The sequence below is a fragment of the Papaver somniferum genome, chromosome 1 (assembly GCF_003573695.1).
Source record: "Papaver somniferum cultivar HN1 chromosome 1, ASM357369v1, whole genome shotgun sequence".
NCBI lineage: Eukaryota > Viridiplantae > Streptophyta > Magnoliopsida > Ranunculales > Papaveraceae > Papaver > Papaver somniferum.
In genome coordinates this window covers 48,148,102-48,176,036 of record NC_039358.1, presented here as the reverse complement: position 1 = coordinate 48,176,036, position 27,935 = coordinate 48,148,102, and the positions used below count along the sequence as shown (strand labels likewise).

Genomic DNA, 27,935 nt, shown 5'->3' with positions numbered 1-27,935 from the left:
ATTTCCAGATGGGAGAAGGTGATGGCGTGGTAAATGTTTCTCATCTAATAAATGTTTCCTATTAAGTTCCCACATTTTGTATTTTGATTCTTCTTGCACCATCCGACAACATCGCACGTACACGTACTGAACATGATGAGACAAACAACCTACGTGTTAGGTATATTACATCAACCTAATATTGAGGGTACAAGTTGGCAAGAATAAACTAAAACAAATGGATGAAGATTATGGATAAGTACTTTCTAACAACATCAATACAAAATATGTATCTAACTTCTGAAATATCTTCTAAGAGATACCAATCTAATACAAAATTGAATAGACCCATCATCCATGTAGGAAAATAATAACTTCGGAAACCCCATGGAGCATCCAATCTATGTTGCAGGAGATTCACAGCCATCTCAATGGAATTCAATAATACGTGATCACACACGTATACAGAGAAGCAAACCAGGCGGCGGATGGACTGACAGACTATGCGGCAAAAAAACAGTTTCAAACAGGAAGTGGTAACAACAACAACATTTCGACAAACATCTGGGAACACACATGCCCCAAATTCCTGGATGTAATTGTAACAAATGACTGCATGGGGACTCCATACCCCAGAGAAGTACTCGTTTAATGAAATAAGGATTCTTCTTTAAAAGAAATAACGAAATGTTCTATCCATCTAGCCTTTGTTCTTGGTGTTTTTCAAATTTCAATACGAATCTTATTATAAACTTTCTTAACTCCAAAAAAAAAAAAAGAAATTCAATACGAATTTTAGTCCGAAAATGCAAAGATCATACTTGTGTCTTGAATTCATAATCCTATTTTGGGACCCTCCAATGTTACATAGCGTACACTTTGTTTTTGTTACTGTGATGAGTATTGCAGTTACGATTATACGGATGCATAATGCCACAGTTGCCACGAGTGTTCTTCGTTACTTTTAGACAAGTACCAGAAAATGGAATTTTAGCATCAACCAAGTGGACGTGCCGGAGTGGTTATCGGGCACGACTAGAAATCGTGTGGGCTCTGCCCGCGCAGGTTCGAATACTGCGTTCATGGATTGTTACATTTTTTTTTAAATGAGTATTGTTCTCTGGACAATGACCAACTTTGGGTGCGTGCGTATTTTTTATGCAGAAGTTGTAGGGCTTCAGTTCAGACCTAATACGGGAAGATCGGACAATTTTGCGGCCGAATATGTTAGGGATGCTCAAATTTCTTTTGCCAAACCTAATTGTCAAGATTCTCAGTACTTGAGTTAGTTGAAACTACCCTGGATTGCAAGCAATTGTGTTAACGGATGGTGTAATGATCTAGTTAAACGTTCTGTGGACCTAATTTCAGAACAAGGCAAGATCATTGACCAACTTTACTTTGCTAGGTAACTGGGATTTCCCTGGGACGGATGCAAATAAGGTTTTTAGATTGTCAGGCCCTCGTTTATTCCCAATATGCTTACAAAATGATCAAATAGTTGTGGTGAGATATCATCAAGGTCAAAGGTAAAAATTTTATGACCTAAGAGCAACCACAGTCATGGACTCGACCAAATACTAAAAACAAGACCAAAGACCAAACAAATTTGGTATTTTCGACGCTCAAACACAACGGCAAAAGACTAAAGTTTAGTGCGGCACAAATAGAAATAACGCCTGATATCATACGTTGATATTAAATCCGTCCGCTGGTGAGCGCTGATACAATCCACGCTTGACTGGGGCGTTGATTAAATCAAGGTATGCTTGGGCGGACTCAATAACACACGCCCAACACAGGCGCTACTTCAACCTACGCCTAAAAAACATATGTCACTTATAACAACGCCTGATTCGAAACGCATGTTATATCTACGTCTGCACACGCGCGCTCACTACACTTACACCCCACCATTTCTGGTTATAGTCCGTGTCGGTGCCCAAATGTAGTCTCAAACCCTAGAAAACTGGACTATATTTGGGTTTAGTCTCGCTCATTGTGTTTGAATTCACGACCAAATTTGGCTATAGTCTCCAAATTTGGTCGTGCCTGTGGTTGCTCTAAGGCTAAGTCCAATAGTCTAGATTGCAGTTAAGTGTTGCAATTCAAAAAAAAATGTGGCCTAAAAGTTAACACTAGTTCTCTCTCCTGGCATGTGCTCGTAGTTCAACTAGCAGCGAGATTGAAGCGCTGAATGGTCCAACATTCAAAAAGTGACCTCAGCGCTGAACCGTTCAGCGCTCACAAAAATCACACGGATAACAAAAATCACAAAATTTAATTTGGCGTCTGAAATTTTAAAACGCTGAACCAAACAACGTTGGACAGTTATCCAAGCTGACGCGGACTGCTAATCTAGCTGCTAGATTAGCACTCCCATAGGACTTAGAAGATTGCCGTAGTTGACATGGACTGCTAATCTAGCTGCTAGATTAGAAGACCATATGACTTAGCCTAAATCAATTGGTGATGTGAACATCGAGTTTGAAAACACTAGAGTGCACAATATAGCTTCCCTTCGCAAAACGCGTAGCTCTAGACTCTATAGTCTATAGGAGGACTTACTTATCCCTCAATTATAGCGCACATGGGCCGTAAAAGGATTATTTTAAATTATGAGAAACATTTAAATTTATTTTATATTTCTCTGTCGAGTAAAATGAATAAACAAGTTGGACATGATTTACTCGAGCAATTCGCTACAGTAGGAAGTTTATATTACACGGAGTAGTACTTAAATAAACTTATCATAGTCATCAGACAATCGTATGGAACTATGGTTTACACCTGACTGACTCATGAGATGAACTATGAGCTTCAAGCCTCAAGGAGATCCACACACGGGCGGAACTACGGCCAGAATAGTGCTGGCTTAAGCCACCCCTGAAAGCCCAAGAAGCCATGTTTTCCACTACCTATTTTACCTGGACTGCTAAAATTAAGCGCAAATAATAGGCTTAAGCCACCCCAGAAGCCCAAAGCCACCCTAGGCTAAATTTCCAGCTCCGCCACTGGATCCACAAAATTAGTGTTCTGTCTTGAGTCATGAGATGAACCTATGAATAGGATCCATGTCTTTTTTTTCTTTTTTTCTTCGAGTGTGATTAACTATATGGTTACTGTCAATAGTCCCACATAAGGAACTCGCGATTAATTAAATTAATCCAGGTTGTAGTTTGATATTAGACAGATGATGACAAAAAGTTTAAACATACAAAAATGAGTAATACTAGATTTTATGCCCGTGCTATGCTCGGGCATTTTTTTCTTTTTTAGTCACATTTTTAATTTGGTGTGACGTGGCTTCGCCTTGCCCCGTCGTGGAATTTTTATTCGGTGTCGTGGGGTTTCGTCCCATCCCATCACGATACATTTTTGATTAGGTGTGGCTCGGCTTCGGCTTCGCCTCGCCCCGTCGTGATGCATTTTTGATTTGGTGTTGCACGGCTTAGTCCCACCCGTCGCGATGCCTTTTTGATTATGTGTGGCTCGGCTTCGGCTTCGCCTCGCCCCGATGCATTTTTGACTTGTTGTTGCACGGATTCGTCCCGTCCCGTCGTGTATTTTTGTTAGGCGTCGTGGGGCTTCGCCCTTACCCGTTGCGATATATTTTTGATTAGGTGTGGCTCGGCCTCGCCTTGCCCTGCCTTGACCTGTTTTTGATTTGCTGTTGCAAAACTTCGCCCCTCCCCGGTGCGGTACATTTTTGATTGGGTGTGGCTCCTTCGCCCCTCCCATCGCGATACATTTTTGATTGGGTGTGGCTCGGCTTCAGTTTCTCTCCATCGCGTCGCTATACCATTTTGATTTGGTGTGGTGAGGCGACGTTTGGGATTTTTTGTTTGGCGTGGCTGGGCTTCACTATTTTGTAAAGGTGTAGGTCTGTCAGTGGGTCAAATCCAGTTTTCAAAGAAAAACAGGGCGTAAGGTTTTCAAATACTGAATGGAAGAAAAAAATAGAAAAATAGTGGTATAACTTAGTAAATTTGTGGATGGAGGCCCATTGGTCTGGTCCACTGATTAGATTCAGTCCATTTATCGCTATTCGATAAACTCCCATCACACAAAAAATAATGCAAATTCTTATGATGTAGAGCCTGTTTCAATTCGTATTTAAAGAACTCAACAGATATGTAGAGCCTATTCAATAGGTAAACAATGCATAACATTGTAGAAGTGACAGAATAATTGGACTGCAATAGATGAATGATAGTTGCACTTCACAGTGCAAGCATTAATAAACATGGAATCCTAACGTATTGACTGTCCTAACTAATTGAACTACCGCAGAAGTTATAAAAACAGGGAAAAGAACAAACTACTAATGTGTTATTCAAATTTCATAGTGTGTGCATTAATTTCTTAATGAGTAACTGCGCATCAATTCCAGAAATCGCATGGATATCATCACCAGAATCCGTACTACGCTCTAATCTGGATGGTTGTTCATCGTCAGTAAAAATTCAGGAATGAAAGTACCCAAAGAAGCAGCAACATGATTGAGCAAAGAGATACGCCAAGGGCCGGAAGTCAGGTTCAGAACTGTATGCACAGACAACACTTGCTCAAAACTCAAGGCAATTCATGAACTTCCATTCATACACCCTCCAAAATGCTTCCTGCATTACATGAGAAAATTTTTCAGTCCAGCAATAGACTTGGCAGATCTAGGACTTCATATTTCTAAGTAACAAACAAACTTTTAAGAATTTTAAGTAACAACAATAGACTTTTAAGATATGAAGATCCCATTTAAGTTAGACAGCTGGTAGGGCAAATGCAAGTCCTATGCAACTTTTCTGTGTTCCAGCGCTCCAGTCATTATTATTTGTCTAACAACCTTCAGCCTTTCAGTTGAAGCAAAGAACTATTGTTACACAAAAGAACACAATGTATGGAAAATGTTCAGAACACAGTGTTTTTAAGATGTATTCGAGTAAATTGAAAAAAGTCAAATTCCCTGAGGATCATTATTTCTTGCTGGTAATTAAAGTACATCTTTGAGAGTGTCTACAATATCTATACTAACAGAGATCTAAGCTCAGAATATCCCAAAAAGAAAAGCGAAAAAGACTAAACTAAAAACAGGGACACAATAACCCAACAATAAAAATTCAAAAGGATAACATGTTTTAAGTTTGACTAAACTTGTAATACAATTTATCAGGAACTTCCATTCTCAACAGATTTCCATATCTAGAATCAAATGCACAACCTTCTTGGCAAAATATCAGCCCAAAAATTCACTTAACAGAAGGCATGTCTACAATGAAGTTCATGTACACTATAACAGATACGTTTCCACCTAATCCTGAAAATCCAATGCAGTTCATCCGTGCAACATAACAAATAAGAAAATAGCCGTATGTTCACAATGCACTAAACCTTAATTGATGTCATCTCTAAACTAAAAGGTGTAGCAGGGCTTCGCCCCGTTCTGTCACGAGACTCACGATGCATTAAACCTTGATTCAGTGTCATAAAATTGATTTTCTAATGCAATTAATTGTTATACCATGACATATTTATTGTTAATCCTAACGAAACAACATCATGAATTCAGAGCCAAAGCTACAACCGTTCAACATAACAAATAAGAAAATAACCATCTGTTTTAGTAGCCATAATTTTCATACGTATCAAAGCCAGATAGAAGCGACAGAATCTCAATAACCTAGCCGTGACTTTTTATTAGCTGTGAACTATTTTTCACGGATGCAATCTCGTGTACTCCTTAGTCTCCTTGGTTACAAACATCCAAGGAAGTTCTCGCTACATGGTATCAAAAGCGAGAATAAAGAAAAGAAATGACGTACACATAGAAACACATAAAATAAACTTAAGACCAATGATAATCTTTCCTTGGGAAGTCTGTACTCATGGTACTTTCCATTATCCCATGTGTCAAGTGTGAAAGTTCATAGGTTTATAAATCAAATCCTCAAAGTGCAAGTCGTAATGGTGCAAACTCATTCTCTTTAGCATAATTAGTTCATTCACATTTGCAGGGAGAGGCAATGATTGAAATCATGCATGTCTTTATTTTATATGACTAAAAGAAGTAGAAAATAAGCATTAAACACACCAGAAAATTCATGCTAAACATACTAATAATGATTTCTGGTGGTGCTACGGGAAGTAGAGTTTATATAGGTCCTGGTACGTGGCGCTAACTTATAAATCCAGGATTTTACATAGCATAATTACCTGAAGTAGGTTTTGCTGCAGATATCAAAGGTTCAACCTTCCATTGAAGCATTCCATATATGTCAACGACAAACTTGTGTAATAAACCTCAAGCAAGGCATAAGTCATGGCATCTGTATGACCATATCCCCTTTCTTTCTGAGCACCTAGTAGTTATTCACAAAAGACCAAACTCAAAGTTAAACAACTACAAAAAAAAAAAGAATAACAATGTAAGGCTAAAAAGAAAAGAATAGTCTCTGGAAAAGAAAGTGTGAGTGACCTGTTTTTTAATGGATTCATGCAAACCGGAAAAACAACTGGTGACCTTGCAATTTCTGTCTAATTTGCATTGTGGCCGGAAATATTTTTATGCCTAGATGCATATATAAGCGACAACATATTACACATGTCTTACTAATTAGTTAGATAGTATGCTCGCTTGCATATATAAGCAAGATATAACACCACAACGAAATATTTCCATCTTATAGAGATGTTTAGTGATTTATACACTCACACTTTTTTGAATTCATTGACCTCCAATATATCCCAATTGACCAATACCCTGGATCCAGTGGTCGTGGCTAGTCCAGATGTTGTTCATATACACAGTTGTTTTTTTGTTAGATCACTAAACATCTCTATGGTGTTGTATTATGGTTGTATGGATTCAGATCACTAACCTTGAACCTCTTTCACGAACGTTGCATTGATTATAACAGTTATCGTCGCGCTTCCATGTTTGTTTGTCACCTCCCACTCTACTGATTTGCTCCATTTTCGCACAAAGTTACCTTCAGGTCGATCCCTCTATATTTCATCAAAAATAAAAACAGTTATTGACTGAACAACATCATAACTATCCATCTGGGTTTGTAATTTCCCTCATAAAAACTATAATTCTACAAAATGCTAAGTTTTGTAGCAGGAAATTTTTCTTACTTTATCATCCATTAAGTTCATTCATATTCATTCCATGTAGCTCATTGGTTTTAAGGTTTCCATACTTCCAGGTCTTTAAAAGCCTTGCCTTTCCTTGCCAACCTTTTATAGACATTATTAGATAGACAAAGATTGGAGTAAGATCGTTATATACGGCAGTGAAGAAACAATTTCTAAACATGCAATTGCTTATACATACAATGGAAATTGTTACAAAATTATTACAAACCAAGGACTTGCAATGCTTCTCAATGTTTTCTCAGTGATCATCTCGATTTACTTGGATTAAAAGATGAAATCAATCACAAAAACGCTATAATTATGTTGCTCTTATTTGTGTCTTTGGATTTTAATAAAGAGCTTAAGGGATTTGGATTTGGGTACATTGTCCAAATTCCAGCAAACAAACAATATTTATAACAAAGTCATCAATTGGACCAAAATATACAAAGAATGAATAAGAAAGGGATCAATGAAGAATATGGTTATAATTTACCAAAAGAGAATGGGATTTTGTGGTGTATCTGTTTCAATAAAAATCGTACCTGCAGAATAGATCAAAACTATCCGTTTCAGTATAATCGTACCTGTAAAATAGATCAAAACAAATAAACAATAGAAAAAAACTTTATGAACTTGAGAAAAATAAGCTATTAACAAAGAAGAAACGGGAGGGACAGAAGATAGAGAGGCAGGTGAAACTATTTCAGAGAACCCAAAAATAAAATAACAACATATATCATGATTATGCTAAAAATCAAACATACCCATATTTAAGGTAACCCTTAACCTAGTAGAAACAAATCTAAGAAGACCCGTTAGCTAAAAATGAGAGCAGTGTAAAAGTTAGCCAAACTCTAAGAAACCGATCAATGGAGAATAGAGTAAGGTTTTACCAAAAGATTATATGATCTTATTGTCCACAAACCCTAAATCGCGTATAGCTTTCAGTAAAAATCATAACACGGCAAATCAAACCTTTACATCCAAAATAAAAAAAAGGAATAAACCCTAAATCACGTTAGAACTGATAAGCCTTCACCTACAAAATCAAAACACATCTAAATCAAACCTTCTAATATGATTTCAAGGTAAAAAAGAGAAGAAAAAAAAATCAACATAAAATCATGGGAGAACGGAGAATCAAAACAGAGGGGGAGAGATGGAGGTGAAAATGACATGATCACACAATTAGAGTGATTATTACAAAAACCCTAAATTGTAATCAGAAAAATTACCTGCAGTAGTCTTCCTTCTCAAAAAGAACTTGAAAAATAAGGAACAAAGAAGAAAAGAGACGCGATGGAGAAAGATTTTTTTTTTTTTTTTGCAGTGAATAGGGGAGAATAGAGGAGAAGAAGGAAGAAGACGAATAAGAACTTTTTTAGTTTTTTTTTCTCTCGATTGTTTTTCTTTTTTTTTTCCGGGATAAATAAAGAAATTTCCTTACTTTGTGAAGAAAAATCTTGTTTTTCTCTCCGAAAAGTGAAACAGAGCAGTTAGAATATGGATTTTGGTGAATGCTTCCACACCTGCAGAGAGTGGTTCAATTTATATTGATCACTTTCAAAGATAATCTGTTAAAGATTAGGTAAACAAATCAAAGACTGAGCATGCCACTAATGTAGGCTTTAGAATCTGACATAAAACTAGGTCAAGAGACTTGGTGTGCAGTCTTTCTAGCAGAGTCTTCAGGACTTGGCTTAACACCTCCCCTCAAGTTGAACTGCAGCTGGCGAAGTTGCAACTTGCTACGTAAAATATTAAACCTTGGTGATGCAAGCCCCTTAGTAAAAATATCTGCAACTTGATCACGTGAACTGATGAAACTGACATGTAGTAGACCAGCAGCCACACGTTCACGGGCAAAATGATAATCTATCTCAATGTGCTTTGTGCGGGCATGGAAGATGGGAATTGAATTTAAGTACGTGGCTCCTAAGTTATCACACCAGAGCAATGGAGGTGAAATTTTGAAACCAAGTTCCTGCAGCAAGGATTGAATCCAGATAATTTCTGAAGTAGCTATTGCAATTCCGCGGTATTCTGCTTCAGTACTGGACTTTGATACTGTTTTTTGCTTGCGTGCACTCCAAGAGATCAAGTTGTCCCCGAAATATATACAATATCCACTAGTTGAGCGTCTGTCATCTAGACTTCCAGCCCAGTCTGCATCAGAGTATGCTTGCAAAGAGAAGTCTGAGGTAGAACGAATATGCAGCCCAAAGTTTACTGTATTTTTAAGATAACGAATAATTCTTTTTACCAATTCCCAATGATCATCAAATGGGTCATGCATATATTGACAGACCTTGTTAACTGCCACAGAGATATCAGGTCGGGTTAAGTGCAGATATTGCAGTGCACCCACAACACTGCGATACAATGTAGAATCTGAAAACCTTTTTGAACCTTGCTTCTGAATTTTAGCATTCACTGTCAGAGGAGTGTTCACTGGCTTTACACCATCTAGCTTTGTCTTGCGCAGTAGGTCTGTAACATACTTATGTTGTGATAGAATCAGTTCAGAACCCTGTCGTATGACTTCAACTCCCAAAAAGAAAGAAAGATCACCCAAATCCTTTAATGCAAACACAACACTGAGATCTTCAATTAAGCCAGAGATCTCAAATGAATGTGAACCGGTCACTATTATGTCATCAACATAAACTAAAACGTACAATGTTGAATCCTTTGTTTGACGAATGAAGAGACAAGTGTCAGAGATGGAACCTTTAAACCCCAACTTTACCAAGTAGTTGCTCAGTTTTGAAAACCATGCTCTAGGCGCCTGTTTAAGGCCATAGAGTGATTTGTGCAGCTTGCAGACATGGGATGGATGCAGTTCATCGATATACCCCTGAGGCTGCTGCATATACACATCCTCTTTCAAGTCTCCATGAAGAAAGGCGTTCTCCACATCCAGCTGTTTGATATCCCAGTTGTGCATAACAGCAATTGACAGTACAAGACTAATAGTGCACGGCTTTACCACTGGTGAAAAGGTTTCACCATAGTCAATACCAATTTGTTGGTTATATCCCTTGGCAACAAGACGCGCCTTTCTCTTGTTGATTGAACCATCTGAATTCTGTTTAACTCGATACACCCACTTGGATCCCACCACATTCATACCTTTTTCATATGGCACCAGAGAGTATGTGCCATTCTTAATTAATGCATTGATCTGAACATCCATTGCATCCCGCCATTCCGGAATTTTTCTTGCAGCCGAGAAACAAGTTGGCTCCATGAAATCATCATCATGTAGAATATGCTTGGACGCAGTTAAGCACAACTTTTGAATAGGCTTGTGTATACCGGCCTTTGCCCTTGTGACCATTGGATGGGATAGAGTTGTTCTCTCAACTTCGTCACCAGTATGGGAAGATGCAGCAGGCAGAGTTGAAGCAGGTTCAGAAGTTGAAGATGCTGAACTAGCCGCAGGAGAGAATGTTTCATCAGAGCAAGGCAAATCTTCTGAGGGGGATGCTGAAATATTCACGTTGTCTGATGTCCGTGCAGCAGTAGGTTGTGAAGCATTACCCTAAATTACAGTAGTATTTCCTATACCAAATGGAGTCTTAGAGAAAATACTTGTGCTGGATTGTACAATACCTGGATTTGGCACTGGGGATTGATGCTTGAGAGGCAAGAATGGGAATGTAGATTCCTCAAAGCGCACATGTCTAGAAATGTAGATTTTGTTTGTTTCTATGTGTAAACACATGTACCCCTTATGTGCATTACTGTATCCTATAAAAACACATTGAATCGACCTAGGTTCAAGTTTGTCTTTATTATATTGCCTTAAGCAAGGATATGCAAGACAGCCAAAAACTTTCAAGAAGGAATAGTCTGGCAGTTTGTTGAATAACAGTTCCAATGGTGTTTTCGAGTTTGACACTGAATTTGGTAGGCGGTTTATAAGATAACATGAAGTAACAAAAGCATCTGCCCAAAAAGACCTAGGCATATGAGCATGAAACAGTAAGGCCAAACCAGACTCTGTGACATGTCTGATTCTTCGTTCTGCCAAACCATTCTGAGGTGACGTGTGAGGACATGAAAAACGATGCTGAATGCCAGACTCATTTAAATAGGAAGTAAATTTTTGATATTCAAGAGCATTATCAGATTGAAAATTTTTAATCTTATGACCAGTGAGATTCTCAACTTGTTTGCGAAAGAGAATAAAAGTCTGCAATGCATCAGACCGTAGAACTAGGGGAAAGATCCATGTATAGTGAGAATAGACATCCATAAACAAAATGTAATACCGAAAACCAGTTCTTGATAAGGAGGGTGAGACCCATATATCTGAAACAACTAAGCTCAAAGGCTTATTATAAACTGTTTTACTTAGAGAAAAAGATAACTTCTTGCTTTTACTCACATGGCAAGAATGACAGAAGCCAAAGTGTTTATTTGTTACTGGAAGTGAAAATTGATGACAGATTTTTGACACAGTGCTAAGCATAGGATGACCTAGTCGCTGGTGCCAAAGAGGAAGAGTATAGGTCACCATAGCTTCAGGTTTTATTGAGTTCTGAATCAAATCTACCCCTTCAAACATGTAAAGGCCATTCTTGTTAAACCCTCTCAGCAGCATTATCCCCGTGCGCTTGTCCTTAACAACAAAGAAACTAGCATGAAACTCAAAATAAACATTATTGTCTTTACAGAATTGAGATACAGGCAACAAGTTTGTCTTGATTTTAGGAACATGATAAATATGATTCAATGCAAAAGTTCGGGAATTAAGCGTAAAAGATGCATTACCAACATTGGAGATTTCCAGTGCATTACCATTGCCAACATGAACCTGCTCAGTGCCATTGTATTCATGAGGAATGGACATATTTCTCATATCAGAAGTGAGATGATGAGTTGCACCTGTGTCAGTTACCCACTGATTTCCAAACTGGTCTCCAGGTAAAGCAATATAGGCCTGCGCAGGACGCTGGTTGTTGGTTGTTGGTTTGTCATAGCGAAACCAACATCTGTCACCAAGATGGCCCTTCTTCTTATAAATCTGGCACTTTTCTATGAACTGAGGAGGTTTCTGATTCTTCTGCTGACGAGCATTCATATTATTGTTGGAATACAGATATTTCTGTTGGACTGGATTCTTTTGATTACCTCTGCTTGTGGAGGGAAAGTTTGAGACATCTACATTTGCTAATGGAGACTGCAGTGATGACAACTGTGATTCTTGGCGCATGTCATAAGTGATAAAATGAGAGTAAAAGGTATCTATGGGCATATCCTCAACAGTGCTCAAAGCAGTGACAATAGGATCATAGCTTTGGTTAAGGCCATTACTAATGGCTTGTTTCTTTTCATTTGTTGTTACAGCACAGCCAGATTCTGCCAATTGAGCAAACAAAGATTTAACATCATTCAAATAGGTTTTGAGAGTTTTGTTACCTTTTGACATGCTATGCAGTTGCTTTTTCAGATTCATCTGATGATTAAAAGTTTTTGGTGCATATTCGGATTCTAGTTTATCCCAGACATCCTTTGCAGTTGTTAGGTGAGCTACATTACTCAGGACCTCAGGTGTCAGAGTTGAATTGAGCCAGCCAACGATGAGAGAATCCTAATGCTCATAAGCTGTAAACTCAGGATTTATATCTTCACTTTCAGGTAATGTCTTTGAAGGAACTTGTTTTGTTCCATCTACAAATCCACTGAGATCATAGCCTTTTAAGATCGGTTTGAACTGTGCCTTCCAGAGGATATGATTTGTTTCTGTGTGTTTTAATGTGACAAGGTGATGAATCTGCACCTGTCTTAGGGTATTTGTGGTGTCTGCCATGAAAGATTTTTTTTTTTTTTTTTTTTTTTGTGGTATTGAGCGGAAGATGGCTTGGATCAGGCTGATACCAAGTTAGAATGTGGATTTTGGTGAATGCTTCCACACCTGCTATGTGCAGAGAGTGGTTCAATTTATATTGATCACTTTCAAAGATAATCTGTTACGGATTAGGTAAACAAATCAAAGACTGAGCATGCCACTAATGTAGGCTTTAGAATCTGACATAAAACTAGGTCAAGAGACTTGGTGTGCAGTCTTTCTAGCAGAGTCTTCAGGACTTGGCTTAACAAAAGCAATTCTGTGAAAGGGTGACGGTCACCTTTAAACGTGGAGTCTAAGGAACTTAGGATTTTAAAGGAGTTAGATTATGCTGCAAACACTTATTCTCTCCCAGGCTAGAAATTCCAAATTTTCCATTTAAAGACTTTAAAGTACAAAACATACGGGATCCTTACGATCCAATTACGCCATCACTACGTGTGACCGTGTGAGAGATTAAAACAGAGTGGCAGACACAATTCGAACAGTGTTACTTCTAGGAAAAGAAAGAAAGGCAAGAAAATGTTCACATGTATAGTGGTTTAGCTGTGTTGAGGTATAAAACCAACTATGAGTTGTTTTCTTTTCTTTGATATAGATTTGACGAATTCTTCAATCATTTCTTTAGGTGTGAGTTACTTCTGCTTTTGAAACCTATCTTATATAATTAACTTAATTATAACTCTTTTGTTTTCTCATAATAATTAGCATCATGGAGAGTAATTGAGTTTTCAAAAACATATCTAGCTCTTTTGTTTTTCTTCAAGGTGCAATTCATAAATCTAGGGTGTATCTATTTCTAGATATTCATATCTTTTCGAAAATCTAACAAGAGTTCATGTCTTGTATCCCTGGCTGGAATAAAATCTCGTTTTTACAACTCAGGGATATAATCAACTGGATTCATATATACATGTCTGATTCATTATAGATCTTTACAGGTAAAATTATAGAGCTGGTTAACTTGAACATTGACGTCTCTCAGAAGATAAAATCATCAACTAATTCGTTCCAATGGAGGACTCGTCCATTCAGTGCTTATTAGACATGGTATATTTATCATTTACATCTCTTATAGTTCATATGGCTGGCTCTTTCTACTCGTCTCTAACCGATCGATCTGTTTTTTGTTCTTTTTTGTTTGCTTAGGGAATGGAGGATCAAACGTTTATCAACCAATATTTATATATGGACACCACAGATGAGTTCAGTGCACAACATATAGTAGATGCACTTGGAGGAGATTTAACTAGACAATCTTTTTCCTCTAACCAGAGCTTTTCAGTTAACCTAGCATATACGGAAACTCCTACCAACCAGAGATCTGCAAAGCAACTCAAAACTACTGATAGTTGGAATTCATATAGGAGTACTACCGATCACAATAATCAGCCCATATCAACTCCTCTAAACTTTATTTCTTTCGGTGGAAATGGTCAGAGCTCGCCAATGGATCCTCTCCAAGCATCGCAGGTGTGTGGAAACGTAGTTGTTGATCATGTGAACCCTAAAGAAGAGGTGGTTTCTCCTGGAAACAGAAAAATGATGTTCCCATATGATGTTTCTTACTTCAACGTCGTGAACTCTGCATCCAAAGGAGACCAGCAAGGGCGAAAGGGGACTAGTACTGCTGCTATGGCAAATAACCAACAGTCTTGTACTAAAGATCATGTGATGGCGGAGAGGAAGAGAAGACAGAAGCTTAACCAGCGGTTTATTGCTTTATCTGCTGTAGTGCCAGGTTTGAAAAAGGTACTCTAGCTTTTCAGCCAACTCACGAGTTTCCTCTTATATTTTATTTCCTTGTCTTGTTTTGAAGCATACAATATGACTGAAGTTTAGTACACAAACTGTTCAACACACTGATCATTATCTTGAGTCAGCTAGCATAAGGTTAATCTTAGGGGAGCATCAGTGAGCATATATATATGAATTGCTCATCAACTTCATGTGAACTAAATATTATCTCACGTTAAAATAACACCTAGCTAGCTAGACTATTGCTGTGATCGTGTTGTTGGACCGGTAACTACTATTGAATAATTGCCTGATAAGTACTGTTAGCTGGCTAGAATATATAGAAGTCATGCGCGCATGATGTGAAATTTTGTTCAAGAATCTTATTAATGTATGCCTAATTAATTTCGCAGATGGACAAAGCTTCAGTTCTTGGAGATGCTATAAAGTACTTGAAACAGCTTCAACAAAAAGCGAAAACACTTGAGGAACAAAATGTTGGAGTCTTGCAACAATAGAAGAAACGTCAGATGTATCAAACGATAAATATAAAGAACCGTATCAAACAACTCTACCACGAACAAATTGATGAGGGCTGAATCTCAGGTTCAACAAGCTGTCCTTAACACATTAGTTCGCGGGTATACTCTAAAGTAATGCTAACTCAGCAACGGGGATGGAAGTAAAACGCTGCACGAAAATAAAAGCAAGAAGATGAAGAAAAGTAGACCTAGAGATGGTTTACAACATATCCATGAGAACATGATAATATAGTGGAACACCTCTTTAGTTTTCCACAATGTGGGACTAAAGGTTCTATTTCATTCACTCAAAAATGAGTGAGTATCCTTAGACCCTTAGGTCATGAGATCAAACCACACCAAGACCAAAAAATCATTTATTAAATAACTCATTTTCTCCAACACAAACTACGAAGAAAACAGTAGAATCAGTAATCTTTCTAAAGAAAACTCAAATTTATGCTGATGATAAGATTTCATCTTCCTCCAAAGAAAACTCCGCTGCTGGATCCACCTATGATGAGCCACTACCTGAGATAGAAGCAAGAGTTTCACAAAACAATGTTTTGATAAGAATTCATTGTGAAAAACACAACGGAGTGTTTGCTAAAATACTTTCACAGATTGAGAAACTTCATCTTTCTGTTATCAGTTCACATGCCATCCCTTTCAACGATTCATCTCTTGCTATAACCATAACAGCACAGGTAAATTGTCTGATCTTCTTCTTTAATTTTTGGACACTTCAATATGTATATGTTGGCATGTTGCGTAGTTGCATTCATATATATGGTTCATGACTATGTTAAACCCAGTCTTATTTCTTGCAGATGAATGCTGAATATAGCATGACAGTGAAGGCTCTTGTTAAGAGCCTGCCGTCAGTTGTTTAAGAGACCAATATGTGAAAGGAACGAAGAATTAGTATCAGACTCTAGTTTAGTTCTGTTCATGTCAACGTTACGTAGAAATATCTCATCACTACTTTTTTGGCGTCCTCTCTTGATGATATCGCATTATCTTCGAAAGGCTAGCCTTCCTGTAACTAGATCCTCATCCCCTCTCTTCTAAGCCCCATACATGTGATATCCACCGTTCTATCTCCCAACACCTTCATATGGAACCGGTGCTTCTAGATTTGCCTGTCAGGCTTTAGTTTTCTCATGCACGAGGGTTTATCTTTACAATGTTTTTGTGTGGTTGTATATAATTTACATACCAACCATGTTTCATCACCTTCCTGTTCTTAAAATAAACCCTTAATGGCTTCTAGCATCTTTCTGTAAGTTTGGAATCTTCCGATTCTTCAAACAAGTAGGGTCTCTTTCACTATGTATCGCGTTTATTGCTTACAGAAAAAACAAAACTGCTTATAGCAAAAAAAAAAAAACAAAAGAAAACAAAAGAAAATAGGCTGAATTAGTTTTAGATGCTTGCTACATTTTGTTGTTGAAGTTAATTTGTGTTTGCTCTGTGATGTAATCAATAGTAGTAAAAGGAAAAAGAAAAAACTGTTGTTGATTGTTAATTCGAGCTTGAGTCATTCATAACCTCACCCAGTAACTGTACCATTCACATCGGTCATTAAGCTTAATTATAGCTGCCTTTAACAATGAAGCCCTGTTACTCAAAATTCATAAATCCATCAAATTTGCAGCCGTCTGATACACCCAAAATACGTATGTTGTAAATTTTGCAGCATAACAACTAGGGGGATGTGTCATTGTCTCTCAAAAAAGTCGTGTTCTAATCATCTCAAACGTAACATATAGAAAATCAGATACCGAAGATATATATAGATGACTACTCATGTGAGCACAAAATGTGTTTACATGTTGAATTTTATTAGGGTTAGAGTTAGGAGGTTAATTAATAGCTAACTATAATCTTTTAATTTACAGTTTATTAGCAAGTATAAAACTGCAATAATCAGAATCCCCACAAAAGATTGTGATCTTTTCTGCAGATTAGTATATTAGTGTTAACTACTTTTCTCAAAAATAACACCCAATTCGAAGAAAAAATGACTTACACAGTAACAGTAACGGAGGTGTAAAGTGTGCTCAATCGGCACATTTATGCCGATGCTAGACCTACCGAGATTTTAACACGAAAAATGTCCGGATACATAGAGCCAGCTAGAAAAAACAGGGTGTGGGTTTGGGCCCCACCATGGTTGTATCAGTCGGGAAATTTCGGAGGTTCACAGTCTCGGTAAAAATAATTATAAAGGACTAAGAAAGTACAGGAAATGATATGCCACCAAACATTATTTTTTTTTCGCATAGAAAGCTCTTTGGATTTAAATCGAAGTCGCATGTGAAAGCCGAAAACATGGACATGTTACGCGGAGGTATGCTGTTGAGTTCAAGGTCTAGCTAGTTATTGCGATTCTGCCGATTTATTGGACTTGTGTGGAATAAAATGGACATAACTCTGGACGGTGCAAACAGTATCCTGTTTTCTTGGAGGTCTTTGATAGATTAAAGCTTGGAAGAAAGATATGACTTACGAGGGAGAACTAATATCTTAAAATTAGTGGTAAATATAGCAAATTATTGCTTTAGTAGTGGGTGGGTGTGATTGAGGAAGAAGGAAGCTCAAATATTCCTTTTTGCATGGATGTAGTATTGTTGTTGGCAGACGATAAACTATACATCTAGTACTTTGGCAATTAAATGTGGCCACCTCATAATCAAACTACAAAATTTCCTTCTGGCCTTAATCAATGGTTAACTTTTTTGTTTAAAAGTATTCTCATAAACTCTACGCACTCTTCGATAACGATTGCTTTCTGAAAGAGAACTGCATTTACAACAATCGATTAACACCCGACAAGTCATCACCTAATTGCTAGCGCGTGACGAAATGTGGTTTTAATTATCTGAAATAACCCTCTTTTTAATCGCTTCCCTTCTGTCAACGGAAGCCTTCATAAAGTTTGAAGATTTTTCAAAGTTATCATGAAACTAGTAAGTTGTAACAGATAACACAAATGCTGGATTTTTGGCTGTCTGGGGATGGGGTTTGGAGAAACGCTCGTAGCTGTGCATACCTAAATGGTAATTAAGAACACCAAGTGTGAAGTGACGTTTCCAAATTTAAGAATCTCTATCTCAGATTAAGTTCCCACATATTGTATTTTGATTCATCTTGCACCATCCGACAACATCGCACGTACACAATCTGAACATGACGAGACAAACAACCTACAGGTTATGTAGGCATCAACCTAATATTGAGGGTTGGCAAGAATAAACTAAAGAAAATTGATTAGGATTATTAATGGATACTCTCTGTCTCTAACAACTTCAGGTTTGTGATAAGTATAAGTATTCTTTGGTATTACAAATTAAATACGTATCTAATATATGCAGTATCTTCTAGTAGATACCAATCTAATACGAACAGATTTATGTATACCTTTAGTTCAAATATAGTTGGAGCACCTATCGGTTTCTTTTTTTGTGTATAAAAATAACGTAGAAATTGATCATATAACAAGATAACAAATAAATAATGAGAACTATCTATTAGGGGAGATCTTGGATAATATGGATCTACCACTAATTAGTTCTATTCCATGTAGCCTTTGTTTTGTGATTTTCATTATGATTTCTAGTCCATAAAGGCAAACCTGTACTTGTGTCATGGATTCATAATCCTCTATTGCATACCATACTGTAATGCACCTCAGATATCATTTATCTTATAAATTAGAGGGATTGATTAGTGGTTCAAGTGTATCATCAGGTGGACGTGCCGGAGTGGTTATCGGGCATGACTAGAAATCATGTGGGCTCTGCCCGCGCAGGTTCGAATCCTGCCGTTCACGATCATCTTTTGTTTTTTGTTCTTTCTCTCTGCAAGTATACCATACCAGATTCCTTGGATTAACCTTTTAATTTAATGTTTTTCTGCATTTTTTTTTAAATTGAGATTTTTTTTTCCTAGTGGGCAAAGAAGGAATAGATTAAAAGAATGAAAGAATACAACATCTCTTAGCCAAGAAGGCTACACAAGAACCCTTTGGTCCATTGCAGCAAAATAGAAAAGATAAACGATAAACCCCAGAATCTTACGGAGTATTGAGATTGTTCTTTTTACAATTCTGAATGAGTTAGTTAAAAATAATATAATTTAGAAGTCCAACTTTCCTTGGATAGGTAACTGAGATTTCCCTTGGACTCATGCAAATGAAGCTGATTGATGATGCAAACATAACCCTTTTAGATTATCAGATTATTACCTAAAATCCAAGTGTATCACTCATTCATTTTTTCCAAGAATCATCACATGACATGCTTACAAAATTGTGGAATGACCAGACGTTACACTACAAGAACGTATTTGGCTATGTGGAATATTCCTCCCCAAAGTCTTATGGGAATGATGAGAAATTGAGAATGTTGCTTCGAAGTCTTCCTGTCTTGTCGTGGTCGTTGTATCACCCTTTTCCTCAAAAATGTTACCGAGTCAGACACAATTTTCAGTGCAATGTGACGTTGATTTACAAATTCGCGGCAGTGTATCGCACGGAGTATATGACTACATCAAATTTCAGCATATCTATTTTCTATGGGAACTTTCAGTAATTTATACAATGTTGGACGGTGAAGAGTATAGTTTACCCATTCATATCATAAGTTGTGTAATTAGATGCATGGCTAACTTTTCAGACATAAAGTAAATTAAGGAAGAGCAACTTGGTCATATCTTTTCATGAAGATTTCAAAAGAATGCGGTCAGATATCAAGATCAAGGTAGAATTTGTTATTTGTATGACCTGGTGATGTGATTTGGGAGTTTGAAAACACTGGAGCAAACTAGGAGGACTTACTTAGCCCTCAGTTATTATGCGCACATGGCGTATAATATTATTTGTTTAACAAATTTATAAAAAAAAATGGAAATAATTTACTCGAGCCATTCACTACAGTTAGAAAATTTATTATATTAGATAAACTAATCAAGTGATCGTATAACAATTACCTTCCCAATTGTTAGTGGAACATATATATATATATAGATTAATTATTCCTGGATCACGTTTTATGACTGCTTCATGTGATCATGTCTAACGTATCTTTTGTAAAATTTATGTACGTGTAAGCTAGCTTCAAGGTCCATCCACTCGACTCTAAACAAGAATATTTGAATCATGAGATGAACTATGATAGGAACCATGGGTCGTCTCGTCTCACACACATATAGTTTGACAAAATCATCTCTGAGCCAGCACCCAAATTCACTCTGCCTGGTAATATTTCAGGCCAAAGCATAATCTGATCCCAAACTTTGTGCAGTGTCGACAACTCTATGGTTACTGTCAACAGTCCCACATACAATTTTGCCGATTAATTAAATCCAGGTTGTAGTTGACCGTTGACAGATGATGACAAAAATCTGTAATCTTATGCTGCGAGCACTTATTATATATTCTCCTTGGCTAGAAATTCCAAATTATTTAATTTTAGACTCTGAAGTAGAAAACACGTAAGTGATCCAATTCAATCACGCCATCATTTCGTGTTGAGAATTTATGAAATTGAGACGGACTCTATTTGAACAGTGGGATCGGAAACACAAAGACAATGTTCACATGTGTTATAATTTCAAGTGGTTAAGCTGTTCAGGTATAAAACCAAACTATGAGCTGGTTTTTTTCTTTGATATAGATTTGACGATTTCTTCTATCATCTCCCATTAGGTATTTCATTATCATAATAATGCTGCTTTTAAATTAAACCTATCTAATTGGCTATTATGTTTTCTCATAATATTTAGCATAATAAAACTATACATGGAGAGTTGAGTTATGGATCTAGCTCTTTTGTTTTCTTCAAGTTGCAATTTATAACTCTTGGGTGTATCTCTTTCTAGATACTGATATCTTGCCACAAACTAGCTTTATATCTCTGGCTAGAATAAAATCTTGTTCTTACAACTCATCATATTCAAATCTTCAACGTATATGGTTCTAGTTCAAGGATCTTACAAATATTGTAAATCTTTTACAGGTGTTATTAAGATCTGGTGCTGATCAAAATATTATTAAGAGTTGGTCAACTTGGTTCTACTTTCGATGGAAAATTTATCTATCCACTGCTTATCCGACATGGTATATTTATCATTTATCGTTCTTAGTTCATTAATTTAGCTTACTCTTTCTAATCTTAGTCTCTAAGATCGACGACTATCTTTTTTTTTATTTTGTGTAGGGAATGGAGGATCAAGTTTTGATCAACCAATATTCTTATATGGACACCATTGATGAGTTAACTGTACAACAAATTGCAGCTGCGCTTGGAGGAGATTTCAATAGACAATCTTTCTCTTCGTCCTACCCGGCGTATATGGAAACTACTGGCGAAAGGTCTGCAAAGCAACTCAAGACTAGTGATAGTTGGAACTATACTACTGGTCATACTCGTCAAAACATAACAAGTACTCCTCCTGTTGAGTCTTCTTCTCCGTCCAACTTTCCTTCTTTCGGGAAAAATACTCCTCAAGTGGCTCAGATATGTGAAAACGTAGGTGGTCCTGTAAACCCTAAAGAAGAGGTGGTTTCTCCCGGAAAGAATAACATGATGCTTCCATCTGATGTTTCTGACATGAACATTAACTCTACATCCAAAGGAAAGCAGCAAGGGCGAAAAAGGACTACTTCCGCTGCAATGGAAGATAACCAAGAGTCTTGTACTAAAGATCATGTGATGGCGGAGAGGAGGCGAAGAGAGAAGCTTAGCCAGAAGTTCGTCGCTTTATCTGCCGTTGTTCCAGGCCTAAAAAAGGTACTCTAGCTTTTCAGCAAACTCACGAATTTACTTTATAACTACTTCTTTCTATGATTTTCGAACCAAGTCTGACTGAAAATTTATTCATTAGCTACAAATTGTTCAGCACGCTCGTAGCTCGTTGTTCTTAATCAGAATAAGGTTAACCATAGGGAGCATCATTGAGCATACATGAAATGATCATAAGAATATCAAGTGCAACTGAAATATAATCTCGCATTAACTATATAAATAACACCAAGTGAAGTATTGTGATTAAGTACGACTAGCTAGCTAGATCAGAAAATCATGCGCGCATGGTATGAAATTAACTTCAACAGTATAACCCATCCATGTGTTATCTCGCAGATGGACAAGGCTTCAGTTCTTGGAGATGCTGTAAAGTACATGAAACAGCTTCAAGAGAAAGTGAAAACACTTGAGGAACTAACTACAAAGAAAACAGTGGAATCAGTAATCTTTCTGAAGAAAACTCAAATTTATGCCGAGTCTTCCTCTGACGAAAACCCCGTCGCTGGATCTACCTGTGATGAGCCACTACCTGAGATCGAAGCAAGAGTTTCTCACAAGAATGTTTTGATAAGAATTCACTGCGAAAAACGTAACGGAGTGTTCGTTAAAATACTTTCACAGATTGAGAAACTTCATCTTTCTATTATCAGTTCAAGTGCCATCCCGTTTGATGAGTCATCTCTTGCTATAACCATAACGGCACAGGTAACTGGCTAAATCTTTGATTCCTTAATTTTAGATAGCTTAATATGCATGTTGCATTCATATGGTTCATAACTAGACCATATTAAAACCCAGTTTTATTTCTTGCAGATGAACGCTGAATATATTATGACAGTGAAGGATCTTGTAAAGAGCCTACGGTCAGTAGTAATCAATATATGAAAACAATGGAGACCTAATGAAAGATCGAATCAGACTTCAGTTTAGTTCATGTTCATGCCCACGTTTCTCATCATTACCTTTTTTGGCTTTATCTCTTGGTGGGTCGCATGATCTTCAAGAGACTAGCCTTCCTGCTATACCTAGATCCTCCTTACCATTTTCTTAGCTCATATGTTATGTACCAACCACCATCCACCTTCATATATATGTTGTGGTGCTGCTAGATATATTGCCTATCAAGACTTAATTTTTTCATGAGGGTTCTTTTACTCTCTTTTTGCGTGGTTGTATACAGTAAACCATCACTACAAGAAAATCTGTCTATTGCTACACTATATATTGCCACATCTTCAATATACATGTTGCAAAAAAAAAAATTTAGTCACGGTAGTTCTCAAGTGCAGCTAAAAAAGCTATAATTTGCTGCTGCAAATTGAAACTGTTACCACAAAGATGTAGCAACAATATCTAAAGTGTGTGACAAAAAAAGTATAATTTCTCGCTGAAGTAATAGGGAGTGGGTGCAGCAATAAACTTCTTGTTACATAGGTTATCTTTGTACTAGTAGGGGCTTATGCCATAACCATTGGGTGCTATAATAGGTTAAGTTTTTTGTAGTGCCTGTTGTATCACCCTCTTGTTCTTAGAAATACTTAATGGCTTCTTGAAGCATCCTTTTGTGTGAATTTGAATCTTTGGGTCCTTCGAACAGTCTCTTTCCCTCGTCTCTATTGTGAAAACAATGTATCAAGTGGGATCTCATGTCTTTCTCTATCTGTCACGATTAGTGACATAACAAGTTTAATTTGTTTTAGATGTTTCCGATAAGTTTTGTTGGTTCAATAATAAAAGAAATATAAACTTGGTTGTTGAATGTTACATTGTTACTTAGGCATTGCTTGGTATATTCGTTACAATTTTGAGGTATCCACCACATTTGCAGCTACTTCGTAGAAAATTTATAATGATCTTAGAAGTTGAAAATTTACAGTGATCTCAGAAGACGTAATTAAGCAAATGCACAAATACGTATATGGAAATAAGGAGAGGTAGTATGACTCATGTGAGCCCAATTGTGTTTACATGTTTAAAATTAATTAGGGTGAGAGTTGGATTAGCCTAATTAAAAGCTGATTAATTTTTCAGTTTATTAATTACAAATGCAATAATCATAGTCCCTACAAAAGATTGTGATCTTTTCTGTAGAGTAATATATTCTTGTTGATGTTCGTATATTAATGCTCTAAAGTTTTCATTAACTGGATCTTTATGAATTAAAAATCAACAAATAAACTAAGATTATCATTTTAGAAAGAAATAATTAAACTATTATTGAGATTGGCCACATTGTTTCCATCTCTATCTTGCTAATTAATAGATTAATAAATTTATCAAAATAGTAAAAATACAAGTTAAATCTAAAATAATTACGCCTCATTCTTTTGAAATCTTGACAATTTCACGATTAGACAGAAAAAATTAACAGCAAATACATTTTTTTTATCAATAAAACGATATAATTTTTATATATAAAAGAATAATGAATGGAAGAGTTACAATACCTCAAGACCATAATTAATGGCGGCGGATTCTCTGTTATCAAAATCCTCTGTTCCACCCAAAATCCTCTTCCATTCTCTGTTATGAATGGAAGAGTTACAATTCCTCTATTCCACCCAATATCCAATAGACACGTGTCTCCTTTTGTATCTGCTGCAGTTAACAAATTTGGACGTGACTTACTTGACTAATTTAACGGAGAATAAAAGTCAGTGTGAAAGCGAAAAAACACGGACGTAATGAGCAGAAATTAGTTGTTCAAGATCCAATTATCACAACTTTACCGATTTGTTGGACTGTGTGGAATAAAATAGACATAACTCTGGACGGCGCAAACATTTATCCCGTTTTCTTGGAGGTTATAGATATGAATTTAAGCCTGTGAGATATTAGCGGTAACGTAGCATAGCGTAATGCTTTTAGTGGTTGTGTGTGTGTGACTGAAGAAGAAAGTAGCTCAAACATTCCTTTTTGCATGGATGGAAATGGAGTCGTGGTTGGCAGATGATGATGATCTATAAATATTGTACTTTGACATTTTACTGTGGCCACCTCATAATCAAACTAGAAAAGTTACCTTTTAGACCTTAATGATGAACTTTTTTGATTAAAAAATCTTCCTACAAGTTCTATTCAAGCGATTGCTTTCTGAAAGCGAAATGCATTTACAAGAGAGATTCTTGAACTCTTTAGTGTACCATTAGTTAGTCTTAAACAAAAATGATTACCACCCAAAAACAAATTAAGAACCGGAACTTATCATCTAAGCGAGAAGAAGATAGTCTACTGCCCTCTTGGAACCAAATGAGAAAAAGCTAGTACGTGACAAAATGTGGTGGAAGGTATATCTGTCCAACGACTAATTGTAGTAACTTGAAAGTCTAATTCCATAGATGTACTTGATTCTTGTTGTTGAAAGAAGGTATACTTCGTTCGCTTTCAATGGAAGCCTTTGTGCATCTATTGATGGCGCCGGCCATTTTAACGAGGTCCGAATTATAAAAATGTTACTTTTTTTGTTTCACATCTGCTGACTTCAGGCCATGAACAAAGCGTCAAGAACTGCAGTTGGAACTAAGATATTTCACTGCAATTTCGCAACTAAGATATAATTTTGCCATACTTTATGGCAAAACTAACATTAAGCTCAAGAAGACCTAAGACATTAATCGGTTTGAACCAAGTTACTAAAGATGAATTATTTGTGCAACACTGCATTAAACAACATCCTCCGCTGTGATGTGGTTATGACGTACGATATTAATATTACTGTTAGTAGAATTATTTTACAGCATTACTCTTCTCCCTTTAAACAGCGGAAAATGAGTCATTTGTCCAAATATTTTTAAAACATGGTCCAAATTGACGAGTAAAAATTTGTATGGGTGAAATGGACACCAAAAAAATACCAAGGATGAAACTGGATTCATCCTGACTTAAACTTCAAAAATAGCAAGGATTAAACTGGATACATCCTGATGTAAATTAAAAATAAGAAAAAGTATTTGAAAATGGGTAGGATGAAACTGTTTGCATCCTGGCTATTTTTAAATTTTTGTCCATTTAAATAGTATCAAAATCTAAATGTCCTTTTCACCCAGGAATTATTGATTTTGGTCTTTTTAACCAATTTTGTGTTTAAACAAACCTAAATTTTAACTCAAAAACTCTTTTGAACTTGGAAGAAAGACTTTAATGGGCTTGAATCGTCTGGAATACCATTAAGGCATTAGCCTACGGCGGAACCATTATTTCTGCAACATTTCATCCTTTGTTGTGGTTATGGGATGGAAAACGCATTAGGGAAAATACAATATTACTGGGTAGCACAATTATTTACTTGTAAAACACCTCAATAACCAAAAAAAAGTTCATTAAAAATGCCCCAGTTTGGATTATTATAGCACTTCAGACTATTGTATCAGGCTATTGCTACAACCACAAAGCACTTCAGATTATTGTTTCTATGACACATAATTTTATTTGCCAAATACTCAAAACCGTTGGCAAGAGAGAGAGATCTCCCAACTCTCAAGGACGATCGAGTTTGCCGAGTAAAAAAAGTCAAATTGAGTCGGCTAAAGTCAAAGGCGAATTGAGGCGATTAAGGTTGAGTTTTTTCGTTTTTCAAGCATCTCTTCTGGTGAGATGCAGTCGTCGTCTTCGACAACAGATCCTCTATTGGTCCACTCCAAACCTCTAGAGGATTCTCCTATGGAGGATTCTCATGTGTCAAGAGTTGTGGGTTCTAATTTGAATTCTGATCCTGATATTCCTCCGGGTTTCGAAAATTTTCCTCCTCCTAGGTCTTCTGATTCTTTTGCAACTTGGTCTTCTTTGTTTGATAAGAAGAAGGAGGTTACTCTTACTGCTGATATGGAATTCTTTTCGTATCCAGTGGTTGATGGCAAGAAGAATATGGATATTCCTTATAAGGTTTTTGAAGAAGATATTCGCGATTTTGAATCTAAGGTTATTGGGGCTTTTGTGGGTAGAAGATTACCATTTAACATGGTTCGAAATGTTGTTAATCGAGCTTGGAAACCTAAAGGTACGTTACAAATGACTATTCATGGAGAAAGTATGTTCATCTTTGACTTCAATTCTGCAGAGGATAGAACTCCAGCTTTAGAAATTGGTTCTATGTTTATTTCGAATAGATTATTCATTGTGAAACCATGGTCAAGAACAGTTGAACAAGAAATTGTTGAATCAAAAATTGTTCCTGTATGGATGAACTTCAGAAATGTTCCTTTATTCGTGTGGAATAATAGAGGTTTGAGCATGATAGCTAGTTTCCTTGGCAAACCTTTAATGATGGATACACAAACTTTAAAAAAAACTAGGATGCGTTATGCTAGGATTTGTGTAGAAGTTGGAGTAGATTGTGAATTTCCAGAATCATTTACTTTTACTCTTGGTGGAAAGGATCGTGTTGAAATTAAAATGGAATACTCATGGAAACCCCCTAAGTGCAATGATTGTGCAGTGTTTGGACATGCTCAATCTCAGTGCCCTAAGAAGATAAAGCAAACTCCTAAAATGGTTCAGAAATGGATGCAAAAACAAACTACTACTACAATGGACGAAGAAGGGTGGATTTCAAAATCTAAAAATTACAGAATGGATACTTCTATGAATTCTAGGAATACAAATGATGAGCCTATTCATATATTGATAGATAAGGAAGTTGTGATTCCAGAGCAAGTCGTTAATGTCTTACAAGAGTTACCTTCTAGTACACCTAATCAAGTCAATGATCTCATTCAGTCGAATCCTTTCATTTTTCTGGATAATTGTATGGAGATTTCTCAGGAGCAGCCATTTAATCACAATAAGGAAAACTTTCAGACCATCTTACAAGCATCTCAACAGAAGTCTTCCGAGTCAACTTCTGGATCTAGAGCCCACTTCCAAAAGGAGGGAACAGTTCCTCAACAATTTAATTAG

The 27,935-nt window shown here is 36.7% G+C and overlaps 3 protein-coding genes, 1 long non-coding RNA gene and 2 other non-coding genes across 13 annotated transcripts; 5 read left to right on the top strand and 1 right to left on the bottom strand.

Annotated features, from left to right (window-relative positions):
• The first annotated feature begins 983 nt into the window (after positions 1-983).
• On the top strand, positions 984-1,064 carry TRNAS-AGA. The gene has a single exon. It is a non-coding gene; the product is annotated as a tRNA-Ser (tRNA).
• Positions 1,065-4,097: 3,033 nt separating this feature from the next.
• Positions 4,098-8,638, bottom strand: LOC113285610. Of its 7 annotated transcripts, none has more exons than XR_003328800.1 (7): positions 8,352-8,638; positions 8,010-8,155; positions 7,659-7,700; positions 7,114-7,215; positions 6,855-6,981; positions 6,190-6,335; positions 4,098-4,601 (listed from the first exon to the last, which is right to left on the bottom strand). It is a non-coding gene; the product is annotated as an uncharacterized LOC113285610 (long non-coding RNA). The 7 variants fall into 7 exon arrangements; XR_003328821.1 differs by lacking the exon at positions 7,659-7,700 and adding an exon at positions 7,610-7,658; XR_003328808.1 differs by having other exon boundaries at positions 8,010-8,091; positions 8,352-8,637.
• Positions 8,639-14,638: 6,000 nt separating this feature from the next.
• LOC113303367 (transcription factor NAI1-like) lies at positions 14,639-16,124 on the top strand. The gene is made up of 4 exons (XM_026552422.1): positions 14,639-14,725; positions 15,124-15,213; positions 15,648-15,938; positions 16,062-16,124. Exons 1-4 carry the CDS (start codon positions 14,648-14,650, stop codon positions 16,122-16,124), a joined length of 522 nt encoding a protein of 173 aa, XP_026408207.1. The 5' UTR covers positions 14,639-14,647.
• Positions 16,125-18,984: 2,860 nt separating this feature from the next.
• TRNAS-AGA lies at positions 18,985-19,066 on the top strand. Its single transcript has one exon. It is a non-coding gene; the product is annotated as a tRNA-Ser (tRNA).
• Positions 19,067-20,837: 1,771 nt separating this feature from the next.
• LOC113328530 (transcription factor NAI1-like) lies at positions 20,838-23,310 on the top strand. 2 transcript variants are annotated; one of them, XM_026575620.1, is made up of 5 exons: positions 20,838-20,867; positions 21,252-21,352; positions 21,453-22,025; positions 22,377-22,745; positions 22,854-23,310. In XM_026575620.1, the coding sequence occupies exons 2-5, from the start codon at positions 21,317-21,319 to the stop codon at positions 22,923-22,925; spliced, it is 1,050 nt and encodes a 349-aa protein (XP_026431405.1). In that variant the 5' UTR covers positions 20,838-20,867; positions 21,252-21,316; the 3' UTR covers positions 22,926-23,310. The 2 variants fall into 2 exon arrangements, with proteins under 2 accessions (XP_026431405.1, XP_026431399.1); XM_026575614.1 differs by lacking the exon at positions 20,838-20,867 and adding an exon at positions 20,901-20,941.
• Positions 23,311-26,633: 3,323 nt separating this feature from the next.
• On the top strand, positions 26,634-27,935 carry LOC113303283. Its single transcript, XM_026552341.1, has one exon. The coding sequence runs from the start codon at positions 26,634-26,636 to the stop codon at positions 27,933-27,935; it is 1,302 nt and encodes a 433-aa protein (XP_026408126.1).

What these genes read in the sequence shown, in the direction of transcription:
- LOC113303367 (XM_026552422.1), top strand. Translation starts at nt 14,648, where the DNA reads ATGGCGGAGAGGAAGAGAAGACAGAAGCTTAACCAGCGGTTTATTGCT. An exon ending in TAGTGCCAGGTTTGAAAAAG is followed by an intron (nt 14,726 to 15,123) that starts GTACTCTAGCTT and finishes TTAATTTCGCAG; the next exon opens with ATGGACAAAGCTTCAGTTCT. An exon ending in TTGAGGAACAAAATGTTGGA is followed by an intron (nt 15,214 to 15,647) that starts GTCTTGCAACAA and finishes CAAACTACGAAG; the next exon opens with AAAACAGTAGAATCAGTAAT.
- LOC113328530 (XM_026575620.1), top strand. Translation starts at nt 21,317, where the DNA reads ATGGAAAATTTATCTATCCACTGCTTATCCGACATG. An exon ending in TTGTTCCAGGCCTAAAAAAG is followed by an intron (nt 22,026 to 22,376) that starts GTACTCTAGCTT and finishes GTTATCTCGCAG; the next exon opens with ATGGACAAGGCTTCAGTTCT. An exon ending in CTATAACCATAACGGCACAG is followed by an intron (nt 22,746 to 22,853) that starts GTAACTGGCTAA and finishes TATTTCTTGCAG; the next exon opens with ATGAACGCTGAATATATTAT.
- LOC113303283 (XM_026552341.1), top strand. Translation starts at nt 26,634, where the DNA reads ATGCAGTCGTCGTCTTCGACAACAGATCCTCTATTGGTCCACTCCAAA.